Source organism: Pygocentrus nattereri, chromosome 14, assembly GCF_015220715.1.
Source record: "Pygocentrus nattereri isolate fPygNat1 chromosome 14, fPygNat1.pri, whole genome shotgun sequence".
NCBI classification, from domain to species: domain Eukaryota; kingdom Metazoa; phylum Chordata; class Actinopteri; order Characiformes; family Serrasalmidae; genus Pygocentrus; species Pygocentrus nattereri.
In genome coordinates, this window is record NC_051224.1 from 17,908,574 (window position 1) to 17,927,500 (window position 18,927).

An 18,927-nucleotide genomic window follows, 5' to 3' on the forward strand; every position below is an offset into this window, starting at 1 on the left:
CTCTCATTGAGAGGCTGTGAATTTAAATTAGAGGTCTGCATGAGCTTGATTATTAATGCATGTATGCGCGTCCCTAAACCACATATCTTGTTTACCTGCACCCTCAAAATCTAATGTGTTTCCTGCCCAAGTCCACCCATAAATCTTAGTGCTAATACCTGCCCTGTTCAACCACGTCATGCCCACCTTGTTTGGGCTGTGGTCCTCGCCCACGCTCACCGTGTTTGTTCTTTGTAATCTGTGCACACCACGGAACAACTCATGCGATCGCTGTGACATGACGGAACAGCCCCCAGGCAGAGTGTACTTCCACACATCCAACTGCAAAAATAAACATTATAACATTGGAAAACAAGTAAATGTTGTGTGCGTGTTTAGGCTATTTCAAAACTCTGAGAAATCACAGATACGACAAAAATCGTGGCTTTTTTTTTACAAAATTGCTCCCACTGCTCAAAATCAAAACATGACTGTTTGATTCCACTGTCTTTTCCTAATTATGTTAGTAGTTACTGTAACATGTAACACATTTAGTCCAGCTCTGGAAGTCCTAGCCAATGACAGTATCTACCTACCTACATACCACAGAGGAAAAAAAATCCTGACTGGGCATGTTTAGAATTTATCTGCTTTGTTCCCAACCAAAACATAACATTGGTATAAGACTATTACTGTAATATTTCTAGAGTTTCATTAAAATAAGCATACAGACCCATTCCAAAAACATAGAATATCATGGAAAAGTTGATTCATTTCCATAATTCCATTCAAAAAGTTAAACTTTCATAGATTATAGATTTATTTGTTTATTTTTACATAATTTGGGCTTCCAGTTCATAAAACCCACGAAAACAGGAATTCAAAAAATGTGAATACTGTGGAGAAATCAGCCCAAACTACTTGTCAGTTTTTGCAGAAAAAAAAGAAATTAGGATCACATCAAGTCAATCAAAATATGGTACTTTCAAAATGATATGTCAATCTTCAATACTTGGTTGGGAATCCCTTTGCTTTAATCACTGCCTCGATGCGACGTGGCATTGACACAATCAGTCTGTGGCATTGCCTGGGAGTTATGGAAGCCCAGATTTCCTTGATGCTTGCTGTCAGCTCTTCTTTGTTATTGAGTCTGGTGGCCCTCATTTCCTGTTGAGAATACCCCATAGATTCTCAATGGGGTTTAGGTCCGGTGAGTTGGCTGGCCAGTCAAGCACTGTGATGGCATGGGCATCAAACCAGGCTTTGGTGCTTCTGACGGCATGGGCAGGGGCCAGGTCCTGCTGGAAGATGAAATCTGCATTTCCATACAGATCCTCAACAGAAGGAATCATGAAGTCCTCTAAAACATTCTGGTAGACTGTTGCGGTGACCTTGGATTTAAGAAAGCAGAGTTTACCAACACCTGCACCAGACATTGCACAACAAAATCATGACTGACTGTGCATATTTCACACAAGCAGTTTGGGTTCTGTTCCTCCAAACCCTTGGACCTTGATTCCTGAATGAAAGGCACACTTTACTTTCATCGGAAAAGAGGACCTTGGACCACTGGTCAATGGCCAGCCCTTCTTCTCCTTGGCCCAGTTGAGACGCTTCCTACGTTGGCTCAGGTTCAGAAGTGGCTTGACCCGAGGAACCCAACAGTTGTAGCCCATCTCCCGGATGCGTCTGAATGTGGTGGTTTTTGAAGCTGTCACTCCTGCCTCATTCCACTCTTTCTGGATCTCTGCCAGATTCTTGAGAATCTTCTCTTTTTGATAGTCTGCTGAAGCCCACAGTCATGTCTTTTGCTGGTACATCTTCTCCTGCCACATTTTGTCCTTTCACTAGACTTTCCATTGATATGCTTGGACACAGCACTCTGTGAACAGCCAGCCTCCTTAGCTATGAACCTTTGTGGCTTACCCATCCTATGGTCTTCTGGCCAGTTATGTCTAAAGTCTTCCCCATATTGAACCGAACTGAGACAATTGAATCAAACTGAAGCAATTTAATGACACCTGGGGAAACCTGTGCAGGTGCTTTAGTAGATGATTAGTGTGTCACACTTAGTTTAAATGGGTCTGTAGTTTTATTTAATAAAATTGAGGTAAAATTTTGACTATTTTTGTTCCTATAAATCATTCAGAAAAGGTATTAAATTATGAACATACATATGGATGTAACATATCAATATAACCTGACTTAGTAATTAATAGGTGTGCATAACATTGCAACATAACAGGACTGCATTATTGTTTTGTGCACAACATAGCTGGTTAAATAATTGCTATATCTGTTACAATAACATAACATGATTACATTGTTGCTATATGCGCATAATATAGCATCTTAACATAATTGAATATAATTAACATAATTACTAAATGTGCGTTACATAACATAAAGCAATGGAATAATTGCAACATAACATGGTTAAATAGTTATTTATGTGTAACACAGCAACATGTGTGATTGTATAATTGCTATATGTGCTTGACATATTAAATAACATGACAATAACATGAATACTTACTAACAACAAAATAACATGGAATAATCGCTGAATGTGTGCAGTCTAGCAACATAGCAATCAAGGACTGAAAAACCTTTATGTAGGAAACAGAGCAATATAATGTTATATTATAATTGTTGTGTGTTACACAGCAATATAGCATGATTATTTCGTTTCACAGCAATATAGCATGATCTCTTCTTTCTTCCTCTTCCTCCAGACCCTGAGCGTGGTGGGGGTCACATCATGTCCACGGATGACCTGGAGTACCCACGTGAGTACCGGACACTGGGAAATGGCCGGCGCTTCTCTAATGTGGGCCTTGTGCACACGTCCGAACACCGGCACACGGTCATCGCTGCCCAAAGCCTGGAGACCCTCAGCAACCTGCACAAGGCCGACATGGAGCGCAAGCGAGACGCCTTCATGGAGCACTTGAAGAACAAATACACCCCACAGCACTCTCTGCCACCATCACCGTCCCCTTCACACAGCAGCATGAGGGGGTCGTCTGAAAGGAGCGCACGAGAACAGGTACAAACATACTCATATTTTGCTGCTGATATGTGTATAAAATGGTACTAATACAATGCTTTACAACAATAAGTGTCAAATAATTGGCAGTGGAAAAATAGATGATGAAAAGATCTGTAATGATTCCTCAACATCAAACGCTGTATAACATTGCAAGTAAACTGCAGTTGGAATAAAATTCATATTCAGAACAAAATAATAATAAAAATAATATTCAGAATAACTCATATTTCTAAACTGATGATCAGATAACTTGAAGAAATTATTTTAATGCATAATTGCAGCCTAATATTTATAATTTAATAATTGTATTATGTTCGCATAACAAGGCCAACTTACTATTCTTCATTTAAATGTTCTATATTTTTTTTGTACCATTTTCACTGGTCACATTTTTTGTGCTAGAACCAAAAAACTTTTGCTTTCACAGATCACATGATCAGTTTTTGTATGGTCTCCTGATGTACTTTAGCAATGGCTCCACTGTACCTTAGCAACCACCTGGGAATCTATAGCAATAGTCTAGCAGCATCCTAACAGCTGCATAGGATTGATCTCATAACATTTTCACAGCAGCTCTTTAGCAACCACCTGGGAAACTGTAGCGTTTTTTTTTTTTACAAATTTCCCTTTCTAGTTATTTATTTATCATTTATTATTCCTAATTCCTAAAGCATCTAAAATACCTTCTGGTGTTTAGTTTGTTAATATTTAAATCTACACAGCATTATATATGACTGTTTGTAAGTTATTATTGAACAAAAGAACATTAATTATTATAACAAGGGTTCTCACTATAGGATTTTCCTTTTTAGTAGAATAATATAATATATCAACAGAATTGCTGGGTTTTATTGTACTTCTTATGACAAGAATTGTACCAATTTATGTGGAGTAATTTGTCACTGAGACGTTAAACTGGAATTGAACTGCCAAAATGTTTGTTTTGAAAAATACAGTGAGTCAATTAAAAACAGCCCTCAGAGAAAGTTGATTGTCTAGAGGCTAGTGACAGTGAGTAGCTGAGTAAAATCAGATTTCTGTACAGATAAACAGTTTCTCTTCAGTAATTCAGTGAAATGAAACTATATCATCTTGCTTATTCTGTCTCTACAAACATGCACACATACATATAGATATAGAATGAAAGCAGCAGTGAAAAAATTCACAGGACATATACAGAACCTTTATGTAGTCATAGTATGTCCTATATTTATTACATATGTAAGTACAAATATGTAGTAATGTTATGTCATGTATGTATTAGTTCTTATATACACTGCTCAAAAAAATAAAGGGAACACTCAAATAACACATCCTAGATCTGAATGAATGAAATATTCTCATTGAATACTTTGTTCTGTACAAAGTTGAATGTGCTGACAACAAAATCACACAAAAATCATCAATGGAAATCTAATTTATTAACCAATGGAGGCCTGGATTTGGAGTTATTAAAGTGGAAAAACACACTACAGGCTGATCCAACTTTGATGTGATGTCCTTAAAACAAGTCAAAATGAGGCTCAGTATTGTGTGTGGCCTCCACGTGCCTGTATGACCTCCCTACAACACCTGGGCATGCTCCTAATGAGGTGGCGGATGGTCTCCTGAGGGATCTCCTCCCAGACCTGGACTAAAGCATCCGCAAACTCCTGGACAGTCTGTGGTGCAACGTGGCATTGGTGGATGGAGCGAGACATGATGTCCCAAATGTGCTCTATCGGATTCAGGTCTGGGGAACAGGCGGGCCGGTCCATAGCTTCAATGCCTTCATCATGCAGGAACTGCTGACACACTCCAGCCACATGAGGTCTAGCATTGTTCTGCATTAGGAGGAACCCAGGGCCAACCGCACCAGCATATGGTCTCACAAGGGGTCTGAGGATCTCATCTCAGTACCTAATGACAGTCAGGCTACCTCTGGTGAGCACATGGAGGGCTGTGCGGCTCTCCAAAGAAATGCCACCCCACACCATTACTGACCCACTGCCAAACCGGTCATGCTGAAGGATGTTGCAGGCAGCAGATCGCTCTCCACGGCGTCTACAGACTCTGTCACGTCAGTCACGTGCTCAGTGTGAACCTGCTTTCATCTGTGAAGAGCACAGGGCGCCAGCAGCGAATTTGCCAATCCTGGTGTTCTCTGGCAAATGCCAAGCCGTCTTGTCACAGCTCGCATTGATGTGCCATCCTGGATGAGCTGCACTACCTGAGCCACTTGTGTGGGTTGTAGAGTCCGTCTCATGCTACCACGAGTGTGAAAGCACCACCAACATTCAAAAGTGACCAAAACATCAGCCAGAAAGCAGAAAGGTACTGAGAAGTGGTCTGTGGTCCCCACCTGCAGAACCACTCCTTTATTGAGTGTGTCTTGCTAATTGCCAATAATTTCCACCTGTTGTCTATTCCATTTGCACAACAGCTGTGAAATTGATTGTCAATCATTGTTGCTTCCTAAGTGGACAGTTTGATTTCACACAAGTTTGATTTACTTGGAGTTATATTGTTGTCACGCATTCAGCTCGTCGAGTGAACTCCAACTCCCATAACACCCTGGGAGATCATGTGATTCCGGACTCAGGCACGTGCACCTATCTGTGCTCACAATCCCCAGACTTTTGATGAATGTCACCTGTGCCTCATTAGAACTGATTAGAAGTACTTGTACTTTACCATATTTAGCTGGTTCTGTAGGTAATTGTTCAAACTCATAACCAGCAGATTTCTGCTCCAAACACGCAATCAGCAATTGGCCAATTTTTAAATTATATATATATATATATTTTTTTTAGTGGAATAGGCTTGCTAATATATGCCATTAACTAATAGAAAGTGCTAGAAATTGCTGCTGATTTTTATGTGTTCATTTAGCATACAAAGTGTGAACTTCGGTTGTAAAATCAGCCTAAATCGGTTATGAACCAACTTGACTGTAAAGAAACCAGATTGAAATCAGCTCATAAAAACTGATGATCGGTGCGTCCCTAATGAAAATGTTGTGTACAGGCTATGTGCTCTCTAAGGTCTTGTGGTGAATTACAATGTGTTGTGAGATCAGTGAGTGATTGTACTGGCAGAGCTGCTGTTGTGGAACAGAGGACTGTGAATCTAAAACGGAGACATGCAGCGCATAGAGCTTCACCACATGTGCATGTTAATGTGCAGTAAACGCATGTGCTCTGTGGTGTTGTCCACACAGGAGGGAGTGTAGATAATCCACTCATCTACACCTTTTACTTTCTCTAGTCCCTCATTGTTCCACTCATCCCTCTTTCATCCCTCCTTATATCTCTCCATCTGGAGTCACTTTAATACTCCAGCTGCTGCTGTTCAGACGCGTTTTGCTCTTCTTCAGTTCTGTGTGTCTTTCATCTTTTCCTGTAAGCTCTCATCTGTTCATTTTCCTCTATTTTCTCTCGTTACACCTGCATCATACATAATTTCTGTGAATGAATGAATGAGTGGTGTGTGTGTGTGTGTGTGTGTGTGTGTGGCATTTATGTAGCATTGAGATGTGATGTAACAGATACATACACACACCACTCACACTTTCATTCAATCATATCATGATGCAGCTGTATAGATAGATAGATAGATCGAGAGAGATAGATCGAGATAGAGCGAGAGAGATGGGAAGAGAGAGAAAGAAACAAAGAGAGCAAGATAAAGAGTGAGCTAGGGAGAAAGAGAGAGAGAAAATAAGAGAGGGAGAAAGTGAGCAAGCAAGATGAAAAACAGATAGGGAGTGAGAGAGAGAGAGAAAGAGAGAGCAAGTCAGGGATAGACAGAGAAAGAGAAAGACAAAAAAGAAGGGAAATAGAGAGAGACAGTGTAACAGACAGAAAGAGAGAGTGAGGGAGAAACAGTGAAAGTGAGAGGCAGAGTTACAAAGAGAGAGAGTGAAAAAGAGATAGAGCAAGAGATGGGACAAGAGAGAGAGTAAAAAAGATTAAGAGAGAAAAAGAGAGACAGCGACAGAGAAAGGGAGAGAGAAATAAAGATAGAGCAAAAGTGAGAGACCAAAAGAGATAGAAAGAGAGGGAGAAAGTGAGCGAGCTAGAGAGAGAGATGAAGAGAAAGAGGGAGGAAACATCAGAGAATAAGAAAGTGAGCGAGTGAGAGAGAGAGAGACAGGTTGTTGAGAGACAGGTGGAGTCTGTGGTTGCCGCGGCAACCTTACTGCCCATATAAGGAAACGAGTGATATCATATTGCAAAGGTCAGGATGTAGAGGAGGGGGGGAGGGGTAAAAACGAGGAAGAGAGAGAGAAAGAGAGAGAGAGGAGGGGGAGAAAAGGAGGAGGAAATATCGTCATTGCAGGAGCGCAGTGGAGAGCACAGGAATACGCATCACAGGATCGCTTGGGACTCATTGGAAAGAGAAAAAAAGGGGGAGGAAAAATGGATAGGGGGAGGGGAGGCAGAGCATGGGGAAGAGGAGGAGGAGGAGGAGTGGGAAGGGAAGGATGAGTGCAGCAGCGTGTAAATGAGGAAGAAGGGAGTTAATTATCCCCCCCCGAACCTGTGTTGTGACTCCAGCAATGAAGAGTTAAAGCAGCAGCAGCAGCAGCAGCCGGCGATGTGGTAATGAATTAAATAAAACAGCACTGGCACTTTATGAGCCAGAGAGAGAGAGAGAGAGAGAGAGAGAGAGAGCAAGAATGAGTGCACTGGACAGCTGACAGCTGCTCAGACTGACTGAGGAAAAGCTCACATACTTATACACATATTTACAGGCGCCCAGGTGCAGGTAAGATTACTCTGTGTTTGTTTGTTTATGGCGAGCAGGGTTGTCGTGGTGACCGTGCGCAGGTGGTTGTATATGTGTGCATGAATGAGTTTATGGCAGTGAGGAAGGTGTGTGCTCGCATGTGAGCTGTTTTGCATGCAGCTCAGGTGTTGCATGTCTGCTGTGTCCCTCCTTCAACTGTTTTGCACACTGGCTATAAAGGAAGGGCTCTTAAAGGGGCATTCAATCAGTTTTTCAAAATTTCGCCGTAATCAAATCAAGTGAAATGATTGATGTCAAAAAAGTCATTCAGAGTGGTGTGACGTGAAATGCTCAGTTCTACAGAAACTTAATGAATTAGAATTGTTCACAGTGTTGCTGATAGGAACCAGACGTCTGAAGAGTTTAATACCTGTTAAAGCTCTCTCACAGAAACTTATTACATGACATGGTTATGAATACACAGGTTGAAACTTGATATATTGGTGAAGAATTACATGCAGGGCACTGTACGGCAAAATGGTGCCCAGTGAAAGTTTATTTTTGTTCAGATTTACCACTATTTTATGTTTATTATTAAATATATCATTATGGTGCGTATAAAAAGAAAGAAGACAAAAGAAAGGTTATAGGATTACATACAAAGGCATGATACCTGAGACGTATCCTATATGTTGTTTTTCCAGCAGTTTTGAGATGAGCTTTGGGCCTAAACAGTGTTTTTTGGTGGAAGGGTATATGAAATTATTCTTTATTTGCCTATTAACATTACATATAAAAAACATAGGTTGACATGTTTTTGGATAGTATATAAATATACTATATACACTTTCAAGAAGTCTAATTTCTGAAGTCTCTCCACAATTAAACATTTCCCCTTAAAGCATTCTGAATGTACTTTGTTTGCATTTCAAAGACTGAATTATGCAGCAATTTTGAAAAATGGATGGAATTCCCCTTTAAATTACTCTACAGTGAATGTATCTCTCACTATGCTGACATATGTTGCTCAGTTGGATGTTAATACTTGCAGCTGGACCCTTTTTGTGTCCATGCTGTGTCATTTTTGGTCTTGAATGAATGGCAAGGACCACTTGCATGATGTCATCATCAGCAAAGATATACAAACATGTTCCTGTCTCATGCTAATTGATCAGACTGGCTGTTCAGCATTTAGCGCCCTGTAATTGAGTGGCCATTACTGCTGGGTGCGATTTGGTGCACTCAGCCAATCCAGCAACAGGTTAAATGGTCAGTTTTCCCCCGACTGTATGTTACAGCGTTACTAAGCAACAGGCGACGCTGCACGATGGCTGAGGATGACATCATCAGGCTGACAGGAACATGCACCAGTATTCAGCCACAGCACTGGGTGCACCTTTCACTGTTATGTGCTTCTGAATGATGTAGAGTACATTAGAGAGAGGACCAAAGCACCGTCAGTGCAAAGCCAGATAGGGCAAATATTTAGACCTGGGTCAGACCGCTGGCAGAGTGACTTTAACCCATTCATGTCCAATAGTTATACAAATGAACCAATAGGGTTTGATGTACAAACTGAGAATATGCTGCCATTAAACAAATAGATTGTGTCGTCCTTTTGCAAATCAGATGAATTTAGGCACATTTTAGTGAATGAAATTTAATAATTATGATCCAGAAAACATTTATGTAAATAAAAGGCAGAGAAACTGCACTAATATATTTCCATTTAGTTCCAGCAGCAATGCATTTTATGTTCAGATAACAAAATCAATTCAACATTTTATTTGGTCTACAGAAGGTATTCTAAAGTGAGGAGTTAACCCAGCAGTGGTCATCAACCCTGCTTATAGAGATCTACCTTCCTGCAGATTTTAGCTACACCCTTGCTTGATTCATCTAATTATTGCCTTCAGAAGACCTTTATCAGCTGAAGGACGAGTGTTAGATTGGGGTTGTAGGTGAAACCTATAGGAAGGAATGACCACTGATATATAGAGAACACCTTTCTGCACATTTTTCAGTATGTTTAATGACATATAAATATTATTACAGATATAATATACAAGTATAACAGATAAACAGCATTAAAATGTCCTTAAAAATGTCATGTTTAACTGTTTTCTCTGTAGAGGATGTGTTAACTTATTTTGACTCAGAAAATCAGCATAACGTGTAAATGATACACTATATTGCTAAAAGTATTCACTCACCCATCCAAATCATTGAATTCAGGTGTTCCAATCACTTCCATTGCCACAGGTGTATAAAACCAAGCACCTAGGCATGCAGACTGCTTCCACAAACATTAGTGAAAGAATGGGTCGCTCTCAGGAGCTCAGTGAATTCCAGTGCGGTACCGTGATAAGATGCCACCTGTCAGTCCAGTCATGAAATTTCCTTGCTACTAAATATTCCACAGTCAACTGTGGTATTATAATGAAGTAGAAATGATTGGGAATGACAGCAACTCAGCCACGAAATGGTCGGCCATGTAAAATGACAGAGCAGGGTCAGCAGAGGCTCAGGCACATGGTGTGCAGAGGTCGCCAACTTTCTGCCGAGTCAATCGCTACAGACCTCCAAACTTCATTTGGCCTTCAAAATAGCTCAAGGACAGTGTAGAGAGCTTCATGGAATGGGTTTCCATGGCAGAGCAGCTGCATCCAAGCTTTGCATCACCAAGTGCAATGCAAAGTGCTGAATGCAGTGGTGTAAAGCGCTGCCACTGGACTTTAGAGCAGTAGAGACGTGTTCTCTAGAGTGATGAATCACGCTTCTCCATCTGGCAATCTGATGGATAATTCTGGGTTTGGTGGTTGCCAAAGTGTAAAGTTTGGTGGAGGGGGAATTATGGTGTGGGGTTGTTTTTCAGGAGTTGGGCTTGGCCCCTTAGTTCCAGTGAAAGGAACTCTTACTGCTTCAGCATGAAAAATTCAAACCCTCTTGATACCAGGGGATGTCTGTTGTTTGGACAAGTGAAGTTTATTTGCTACGCACAGGTCTCAAACAGCCAGCTAGCCATAAGACATTGGGCTGGCACAGTTATATAGCTGGACTGATGCCAAGATTAGACCCAGCTTATACAGAACAATTAACAGGTGTGACAAACACGACCATATAAGAGTAAACACAAAATAGGCAGTCTAAAATACAACTTCAGCACATGCACACAGATACAGAATGTTTAACACAACACATTTCACAACAATAAATTCCTTTATTCCCCCCTTAGAACATACTATAAAAGGTATGTTTTAGCAAGCTTGATGAAGTGTGTCCATGTTTATAAGGAACGCCTACGCCGGTGGAGTTTAGTCATTAAGCCCCAGAATAATTTGAGGCAAACGTAGATCACAATAGCTATCATTACTAGTGCTACAAAGGGAAGTACATAATGGAGCAGTTGCCGTAAGATCCCAGAAAACATACCTCCAAAAATGTTGCCAACCCAGTTAAAGATCTTATCAAGAGGTCCTTCTGGAGCAAAATTTGGAATAAGTCTATTTAGATCTGCTACGTATTTATTGATATCTGGGATGTAGATGCAGCAGGAGATATTGAAAATGTGACATACCCCTCCTTTTTCTAAGGTCAGCAGGTCTAAAACCTTCCTATTTTTCAGCACTACTTGTCGTAAAGCACGCAGGTACCATACATCCATCTAGCCCAGTTATATAGCTGGACTGATGCCAAGATTAGACCCAGCTTATACAGGACAAATAACAAGTGTGACCATGTAGGGGTAAACACAAAATAAGTAGCCTAAAATACAGCTTCAGCACATGCACACAGATACAGAATGTAACACATTTCACAATAAATTCCTTCAAGCAGACCTTGAGATTTTGGACAATTTCATGCTCCCAACTTTGTGAGAACAGGGGACGGTTCTAAAGAAATGGATGAGTGAGTTTGGTGTGAAAGAACTTGACCGGCCTGCACAGAGTCCTGACCTCAACCCGATAGAACACCTTTGGGATGAATTAGAGCGGAGACTGTGAGTCAGGCCTTCTCATCCAACATCAGTGTCTGACCTCACAAACACACTTTTGGAAGAATGGTCAAAATTCCCATAAACACATTCCTAAACCTTGTGGAAAGCCTTCCCAGAAGAATTGAAGCTGTTATAGCTGCACGTTTTGGGCCGCCATCATATCAAACCCCATGGATTAAGAATGGGATGTCACTCAAGTTCATATGTGTGTGAAGGCAGACGACTGAATACTTTTGGAAATATAGTGTATGTTGAGTGATAGTGTTAGTTCAAGTTTCCTAATCACATGCAATTTTCATACTTCTATTCATGATCAAAATTAGATTTTGTTTAAAAGCAGTAGTCTTGATTGAATTTATCATGATAAATGGAGTGATAAAGCCTCACTTTAGTCATACAATTTGATCAATGTTATTTGTTTGTTTGTTGTGTTCTGACAACCTGTCTTGACTGGTCAAATATGGACATTTATGGGTTAAACAGTGATTTTAACAAACATCTACATGTATGCGCTTAGCATACGGTCTTACACAGAGCTGCTTGCATGTGACACTAGAAACAAAACTGATGCAAAGTACCCTGAGAATATGGCTCTATATCATAGTCTGGTCTATTTAAATACATACAAATATTGATCATTTCTGATAGTCTCAGGCTTTAAAGGGGAATTCTACCCATTTTTTTTATTTCAGTACAGTTAAATATTTAAGATGTAAACACACCATTCAGATTGTTTTGATGTGAAGTGCTCCGTTCTAGAGAAACTTGCTGAGTCCAACTTTTCCAAAGCATTGATGATGGGAACCCTCAAAGCTACTTCACAGAAAGCTGTGACATTGTTTTATGACAGTTTTGAGAGAATATTTTGGCTTACAATGTATTTGAGAAATTCATGCATAGCAGAGAGCAAATGTTTTTCAGAATTATCACTATTTTTCCATTCTAAACATTGCATATAACAGCTCAGAACACATGTGTAGGTGAAATAAAATGGCTATATTTGTGTTATAGACATCGTGTCATCACCACTGTAAAGAAATCAGTCAGTAAGTTTCTCTACAATCCACTGTCTCACAAAAAATAATACATCTCAACGATTGAAGTATGCATAGGTTTAAAAAATTGGTGGAATTTCCCTGTAATCCTTTAAAGTTGCTAGTGGTTGTTATTGACAGCGATGACAAAAGCATGTTGTAATTTAATGTAAATATTTCTTAATCACAGCTGATTGAGAAATTCTGTAGCAATGCAGATTATAAAATTTCCTCATTTGTGTTTATAAGAGGAAGAGATTATTTTATTCTGAATTTGATGAAATTTATCATTTTACATCAACATTTTTCTCAAAAAGTCAGATGTGCGCACTTGGAGCTGTTATTACAGAATGAAAATGGAAATTTAGTTAATTCCATGATTTTATAGTTACACATTGCATTCAGATAGTGTGTATATATAAGATACCAGTAATAACGGTTGCTTTGAAAGGGTTAATTCAGCCTGTAACATACGTGTTTGACATAATAATGAAAGTATGTGTCATCCTGCCGTGCATGATCTCACTTCAGGCTGAGGTAGGCTGTGAAGTACATGAAGAGTAGCTGGGTGGGTGTGCTACGTTAGCCACCCTGCCCTGCAAACTAATGAAGGGGAATCTGAGCGCAGCTGGAAGCTGCAGTTGGAATCTCCTAGTTTGCCCTTGAACCAGCCAGAATTGCTCAAAGCCTCCAAGTTGCTCCAGGGATGCTAGGCCTCCTGCTGCGGCTGTGAGAGTACAGAATGTGGTATGAGTTGTTCCAGTGAGAATGCATTAGGGTGGTAAATAAAATGTATTTAATCTTTATGGATTCAGTCGGGTGCTTTGCTAAAAGTAGTGCATATGTAAGTATTGTGAAAACTGGTTAATATGGGCATCATTGATGGATAATGATATTGTACGCTTTTCATCATTTTCTAGGACTAACAGCTCATTAAACATGTTAAAAATACTATTAGTACAAAAATGGCATTTGTAGAGGAAAATGTAATCGATCAACCAATACATTTTTGTGTCAGAAGGTTGGATCTTTAGTTTTACACTTGAGCTACACAGCTACCATAGTTAACAAGTAATGGATGCTCATAGTCACTGTTTAGTAAACTGCAAGCTTACATGTTCACACACTGTTAAGGACCCTCAAACAGACTTGCTTATGTGGTTTCTGGCGTTGTATGTTGTTCTGTTATCAATAACTCACACAATCATATCGCTACTGTCGGAACAAAACCTTGTATCTACATTTTTTGCAGTTACATAGTTTTCCAGTTTTTTTTTTTACATAATTACAAAAGGCTTGTTGCCCCCTACATTGTATGTAAATTTCATGATGAATAGACTAAAAGAAACAGCCCAAAATGACTCGGAAAAAATTCAGGTTAAATTGATTTAGATTTTTACCTTCTCCAGTAAAGTTATCACTTTGGAGCTACAAGGTTTTGTTCAGACAGTAGCAATGTATATGTTTCTGAACAGATTGTTGAACATTAACACGTACAGTATATCTAAATTGTATTTTCTTAGGGCCTTTTGCTAATGAAGGGCCGTGGCAGCTGCCTACCTTTGTCTAGTGCAAAGACCACCCCTATTAATCACAAGTGACATCAATGGAACTTGCCATTTAAAAGCATGTATTTGAAAAAGTGGACTGCAATCACATATAACACATGCAAAACAGACTGGGCTTCTGAGTGGTTCTGCAGGTGTTTTCAGGGGTCAAACTGGGAAACTACATTGACAGAGTTGATTATAATTGATTACTCCATGACACAATTGTGTGAGGAGAGACTGGAGAAAAGGTCCTTTGGTAAGATTTCCTGGGTGTTGAGAGGGAAATTCAAATAAAAGTGCAGTAAGGAATTGCAAATACTACAGTATGTGAGCACTCAAATGCAATTGCCACGTCAAGACAAAATGCAAACAAACCACAAACCTATGAGAAAATAGCTTGAGACTTCAACTAAGTCTTTAACTAACCTTGCTACAATATAGCATTGGGCACCTCAGTAGCTGCTTATCAATCAGTGACACAAAACAAAGTGTTAATTTATCTCCAACTACCAGCAGTTTCTTTTCTCCTTAAGTTACAAGCCTTGTAATATTTGCTGGAAGGGTTGTAGAAATCCCTCCTTTTCTCTACTTCATGGAAGAGTTTCTACTCATCCATTTACAAGTGGAATGGCAAAAAAAAGTAAGCCGTCAAAAATAGAAACTATATTTGTCTATGCAAATGATGTGTTGCATTGCTCTGCATTGCACTCTCCCGCTCACAGCTGGTGTAGACAGCTTCTTTGGCTTTTGATAATTTGCCCTTTAAATTTTGTAAAATAAACCATAAATTGACAAAATAAAATAGCCCAAAATTACCTGTAAAAAAGTCTAGTTCCATTGATTTACATTACAATTAAAGTTGGGTTCTGCTCCTGTAAAGTCCTGTCTTTTACCTGAAGCCACAGTCATTAAATTCATCCCTGTTGATTAACAGTTATTTACAGGTACTGCTGTACATTTGTTTATCAAAGAAGTACATCAAGTCTAAAGTACCATTTACAAGCAAACCACAGTGCTGAAGTAGCAATAGCAGTAATATCATTAGTATTAGTGCTGGAGGACACCTTTAGCAGGCTACACTGGACAGTGCTTACAAGAGAAGTGTGGATAAACTAATGAGCAGCAAACTAACAAAAGCAACATCAACCTTAGGATTGAGCTATTTAGGGTAGTTTTGCATTGTCTGACTGACTGTATTTGAAGTAAAGAAAGATATTGTGTAAAATTATATTTTAACTATCAAACTGCTAACACTATCAAAAAAGAGTACACTTACACAAAAACCTTACACTGTCACAAAAAGCTTCAAGATTTCCTTTTGCATGTGAATTACCCATAATCCAAAGCTCTTAACCGTATAAATGGATAAAATTAATAAATTAATGAGCAGCAAACTAACAAAAGCAACAGCAAAGTGGAAAGCTCCAGTCTTCCCTGAAATAAGATGTAGCATAGCGAGATGCTCCAATTGAGGAGTTGGTGCATTTAAACGTGTTCTCACTAGATGGTGATGGAATCTGGAAACTGAATTCACCCAGTCATTGAAAGTAAAAGACAAGTCTTTTGGGTAAAATTTGAACAAATAAGACAAACGTGATTAATCTTAATTAATTGCCCAAAAAGACTGTGATTAATCAAGATCCATCCATCCATCCATCCATCCATTTTCTAAGCCGCTTCTCCGTCAGGGTTGCGGGTGCTGCAGCCTATCCCAGCAGTCTTCGGGCGGAAGGCAGGATACACCCTGGATGGGTCGCCAGTCCATCACAGGGCAGACAGACAGACACAGACAGTCACTCACACACTCACACCTAGGGGCAATTTAGCACGTCCAATCGACCTGACTGCATGTCTTTGGACTGTGTGAGGAAACCGGAGAACCCAGAGGAAACCCACGCAGACACGGGGAGAACATGCAAACTCCACACAGAGAGGACCCCGGTCGCCGGGCCAGGGAAATGAACCCAGGTTAATCAAGATCAATTATTTTAATTAACAGCCCTATGATAAAAGTTTATTTTGCCTGCACATATTGCTTTTCTTTTTAAGTGGAAAATAATTCTTTAATGTTAAATCTGAGCAAATAAGACCAATGAGATCATTTGCGATTAACTATGCAAAAGCATGCAGTTTGTTATAATTAATCCTTCATATTGTTTGTCAGCTCTATATTATGTACATTCTTTTGTACACTCATATAGCTGTAACAGGATTCACTGCTTTATAGATAGAAAAGATAGATAGAAAAGGTCTTTCTTCAAGGTCAAATTTAAGCAAATGTTACAAATGTGATAAATCACAATTCACTACACCAAAAATTGTGATAAATAATGATAAACTATTATTATTATTTTTAAATAATTGTTTCACAGCTCTAGGTTTTAGCTGTCCATGTACTGTAATTTTCACATTGGCTGACTCACTGTATTTGAAGTAAAAAAGGGAAAAATTTCAGTTTACCTTTCAAACTGCTAACATTGTCAAAAAAGAAACTTACGTTTAACACAAACCTTACACTGTCACGATTCAGTGTGTCAAGATTGCCCAAAGAAAATCATCCCTTTTGCATGTGAATTGCCTATAATCCAAAACTCTTAACCTTATAAAATGACTGAGACATGAAACTCAGCTCGTTTCAGACTGGCCTGTTGGGTCTTAGAGATTGTTAAGAGAGAGGATGGCAGTAATGGAACATGTAGATTCAGCCGTTTCCTGCAGTAAGCACTAATAAAAGAGTCAGAGCAGGAGAACCAGGCAGACCTGCTCTCAGCCTCCATACACAGTGTCACCTGAGAGGGCTACAACACACACACACACACACACACACACACACACACACACACACACACACACACACACAGGGCAGAGACAGACGGAACATAGGCAGGCTGCTGGATCAGTTTACATCAGAGCATGGGGTTTTGACTTTTGTGAACATTTCCTTTCATCAGTGGTCAGCATTTAAGTGCACACTTACATTATTGTTCAATCATTTGGAATCCAATCTTTAACAGAAAAGCAATTCTGATACATGTGTGAAATGATCTATTCTACAACATTTTACTCTACATCTTCAAATAGGCTGTAATAATCAAATAAATGTTTGTTCTAGATAAAATTTTTAATTGAATTTTTAATGTCTCAGCACAATTTTGTTGCTTAAAAGGTAGAACGAGCATCACACTGAACACTCACTCTAAGATGATCAGAACTCTGAGCTGTAGAACATTCTACAGTAAGTGACCCAATCCAACACAGATTCAAGTAGAACATATGTTTGTTCATCTTTTCATATTCCAATTACATCATCTGCAAATTTTAATTGCAATTGATCATTTTCAAGCTTTAACCTAAAGACAGTTTTATACTGTAAAAGGAACTTTTTCATTATGTGTTTTTGCTGACCCAGAATTTACACCTATGTTACTTTAATCACCCTCTTGGTGCCTGTGATTTGTAGCACCATGTTGAGGCATGCAGTGAGAGCTAGTCAGGCTATTGTGTAGCCTCCACACAGCAGGGTTAGTTTAACTGTTTAAAAGAGTATTTTCACTGTGAAAACATTATACTGTAAATACAAAGTGTATTTTGACAAAGCTGTTAATTTACAAAAATGTTTATCACTGTTAATATTCTAGTAAAATACTGTATGTCAGAATAAGTAGTTGAACTAGTGAAACCATTGAATTACAGTAAAACACGGTGTGTCTAATAAATTAAATGGCTGTAACTTTACAGGTTTTTACCATCACAGAGAAAATGTGCTTTTACTGTTAATTAGCAGGTTCTGCTGACAAATGTTTTTCAGTTTTTTCATGTATATGTTTGCACCTATTCATATGTTTACATAAAAAGCATACATAGTGCAACAACATCATTGATAAATCATGTTAATAAGCAAATGAAACATTAGAAATAGTCACATTTTTGCATCTTCTGTAAAGGGTTATCACCTCTTATTGTCCTTGAAAAACTTAAAATATTAGTTAAACCAAAATCTACACCCTTAAAAAAGATGGTTCTTCAGTAAGGACAGTGGTTCTATTAGAACCATGAGTTTCAAAACTGCTCCAACATAGCACCAATAAAAAGGTTCTATTATTGCAATGTCAAGCTTGTGACAATAGAAGAACGTTCTCTGGTGTTCTATAGAACCATTTTCAAAAAGGTTATATATAAAAACATATACAACACATGTGGCATCAATCTGAAAACCATTTCACCATGCAAAGGACCATTTCAACATTCAAATGGTTCTTTGAGTGTGAGTGAGTCTATATAGAAACATTCCCTTTTCTAAAGAATCTTCAAAGAACCATCTTTTTTAAATTACACATTATAACCTTTAAGATCTCACTGATTGAGCTACAATTACTAACATGACTAGTTCTAATTCCAATTCTAAGCTTTCGAATGGTTGTAAATGTGTGTGTGTGTGTGTGCTTGCATGTGTGTATCTGCCTGCCTATCTCTGAGGACACAGCTTTAGTTACTCCTGTGCTGCATTTGCATTTCAATCGAAGGCTGTCCCTGGAGCAGAACACACCGCACTGAGATGAAAGCAGTCTTGCAGCGTGTGTGAATGAACTTACAGAACACTGTTTA

General features: G+C 39.1%; 1 protein-coding gene across 15 annotated transcripts in view; it reads left to right on the forward strand.

Annotated features, from left to right (window-relative positions):
* The window catches only part of si:ch211-278a6.1 (SRC kinase signaling inhibitor 1), a 244,733-nt gene that overhangs the window by 121,865 nt on the left and 103,941 nt on the right, over nucleotides 1-18,927 (forward strand). For all 15 annotated transcript variants that reach the window (XM_037544604.1, XM_037544606.1, XM_037544611.1 and 12 more), the window contains one exon: nucleotides 2,715-3,028. In XM_037544604.1, the coding sequence (XP_037400501.1) occupies nucleotides 2,715-3,028 (314 nt within the window). The remainder of the gene's footprint in view (nucleotides 1-2,714; nucleotides 3,029-18,927) is intronic.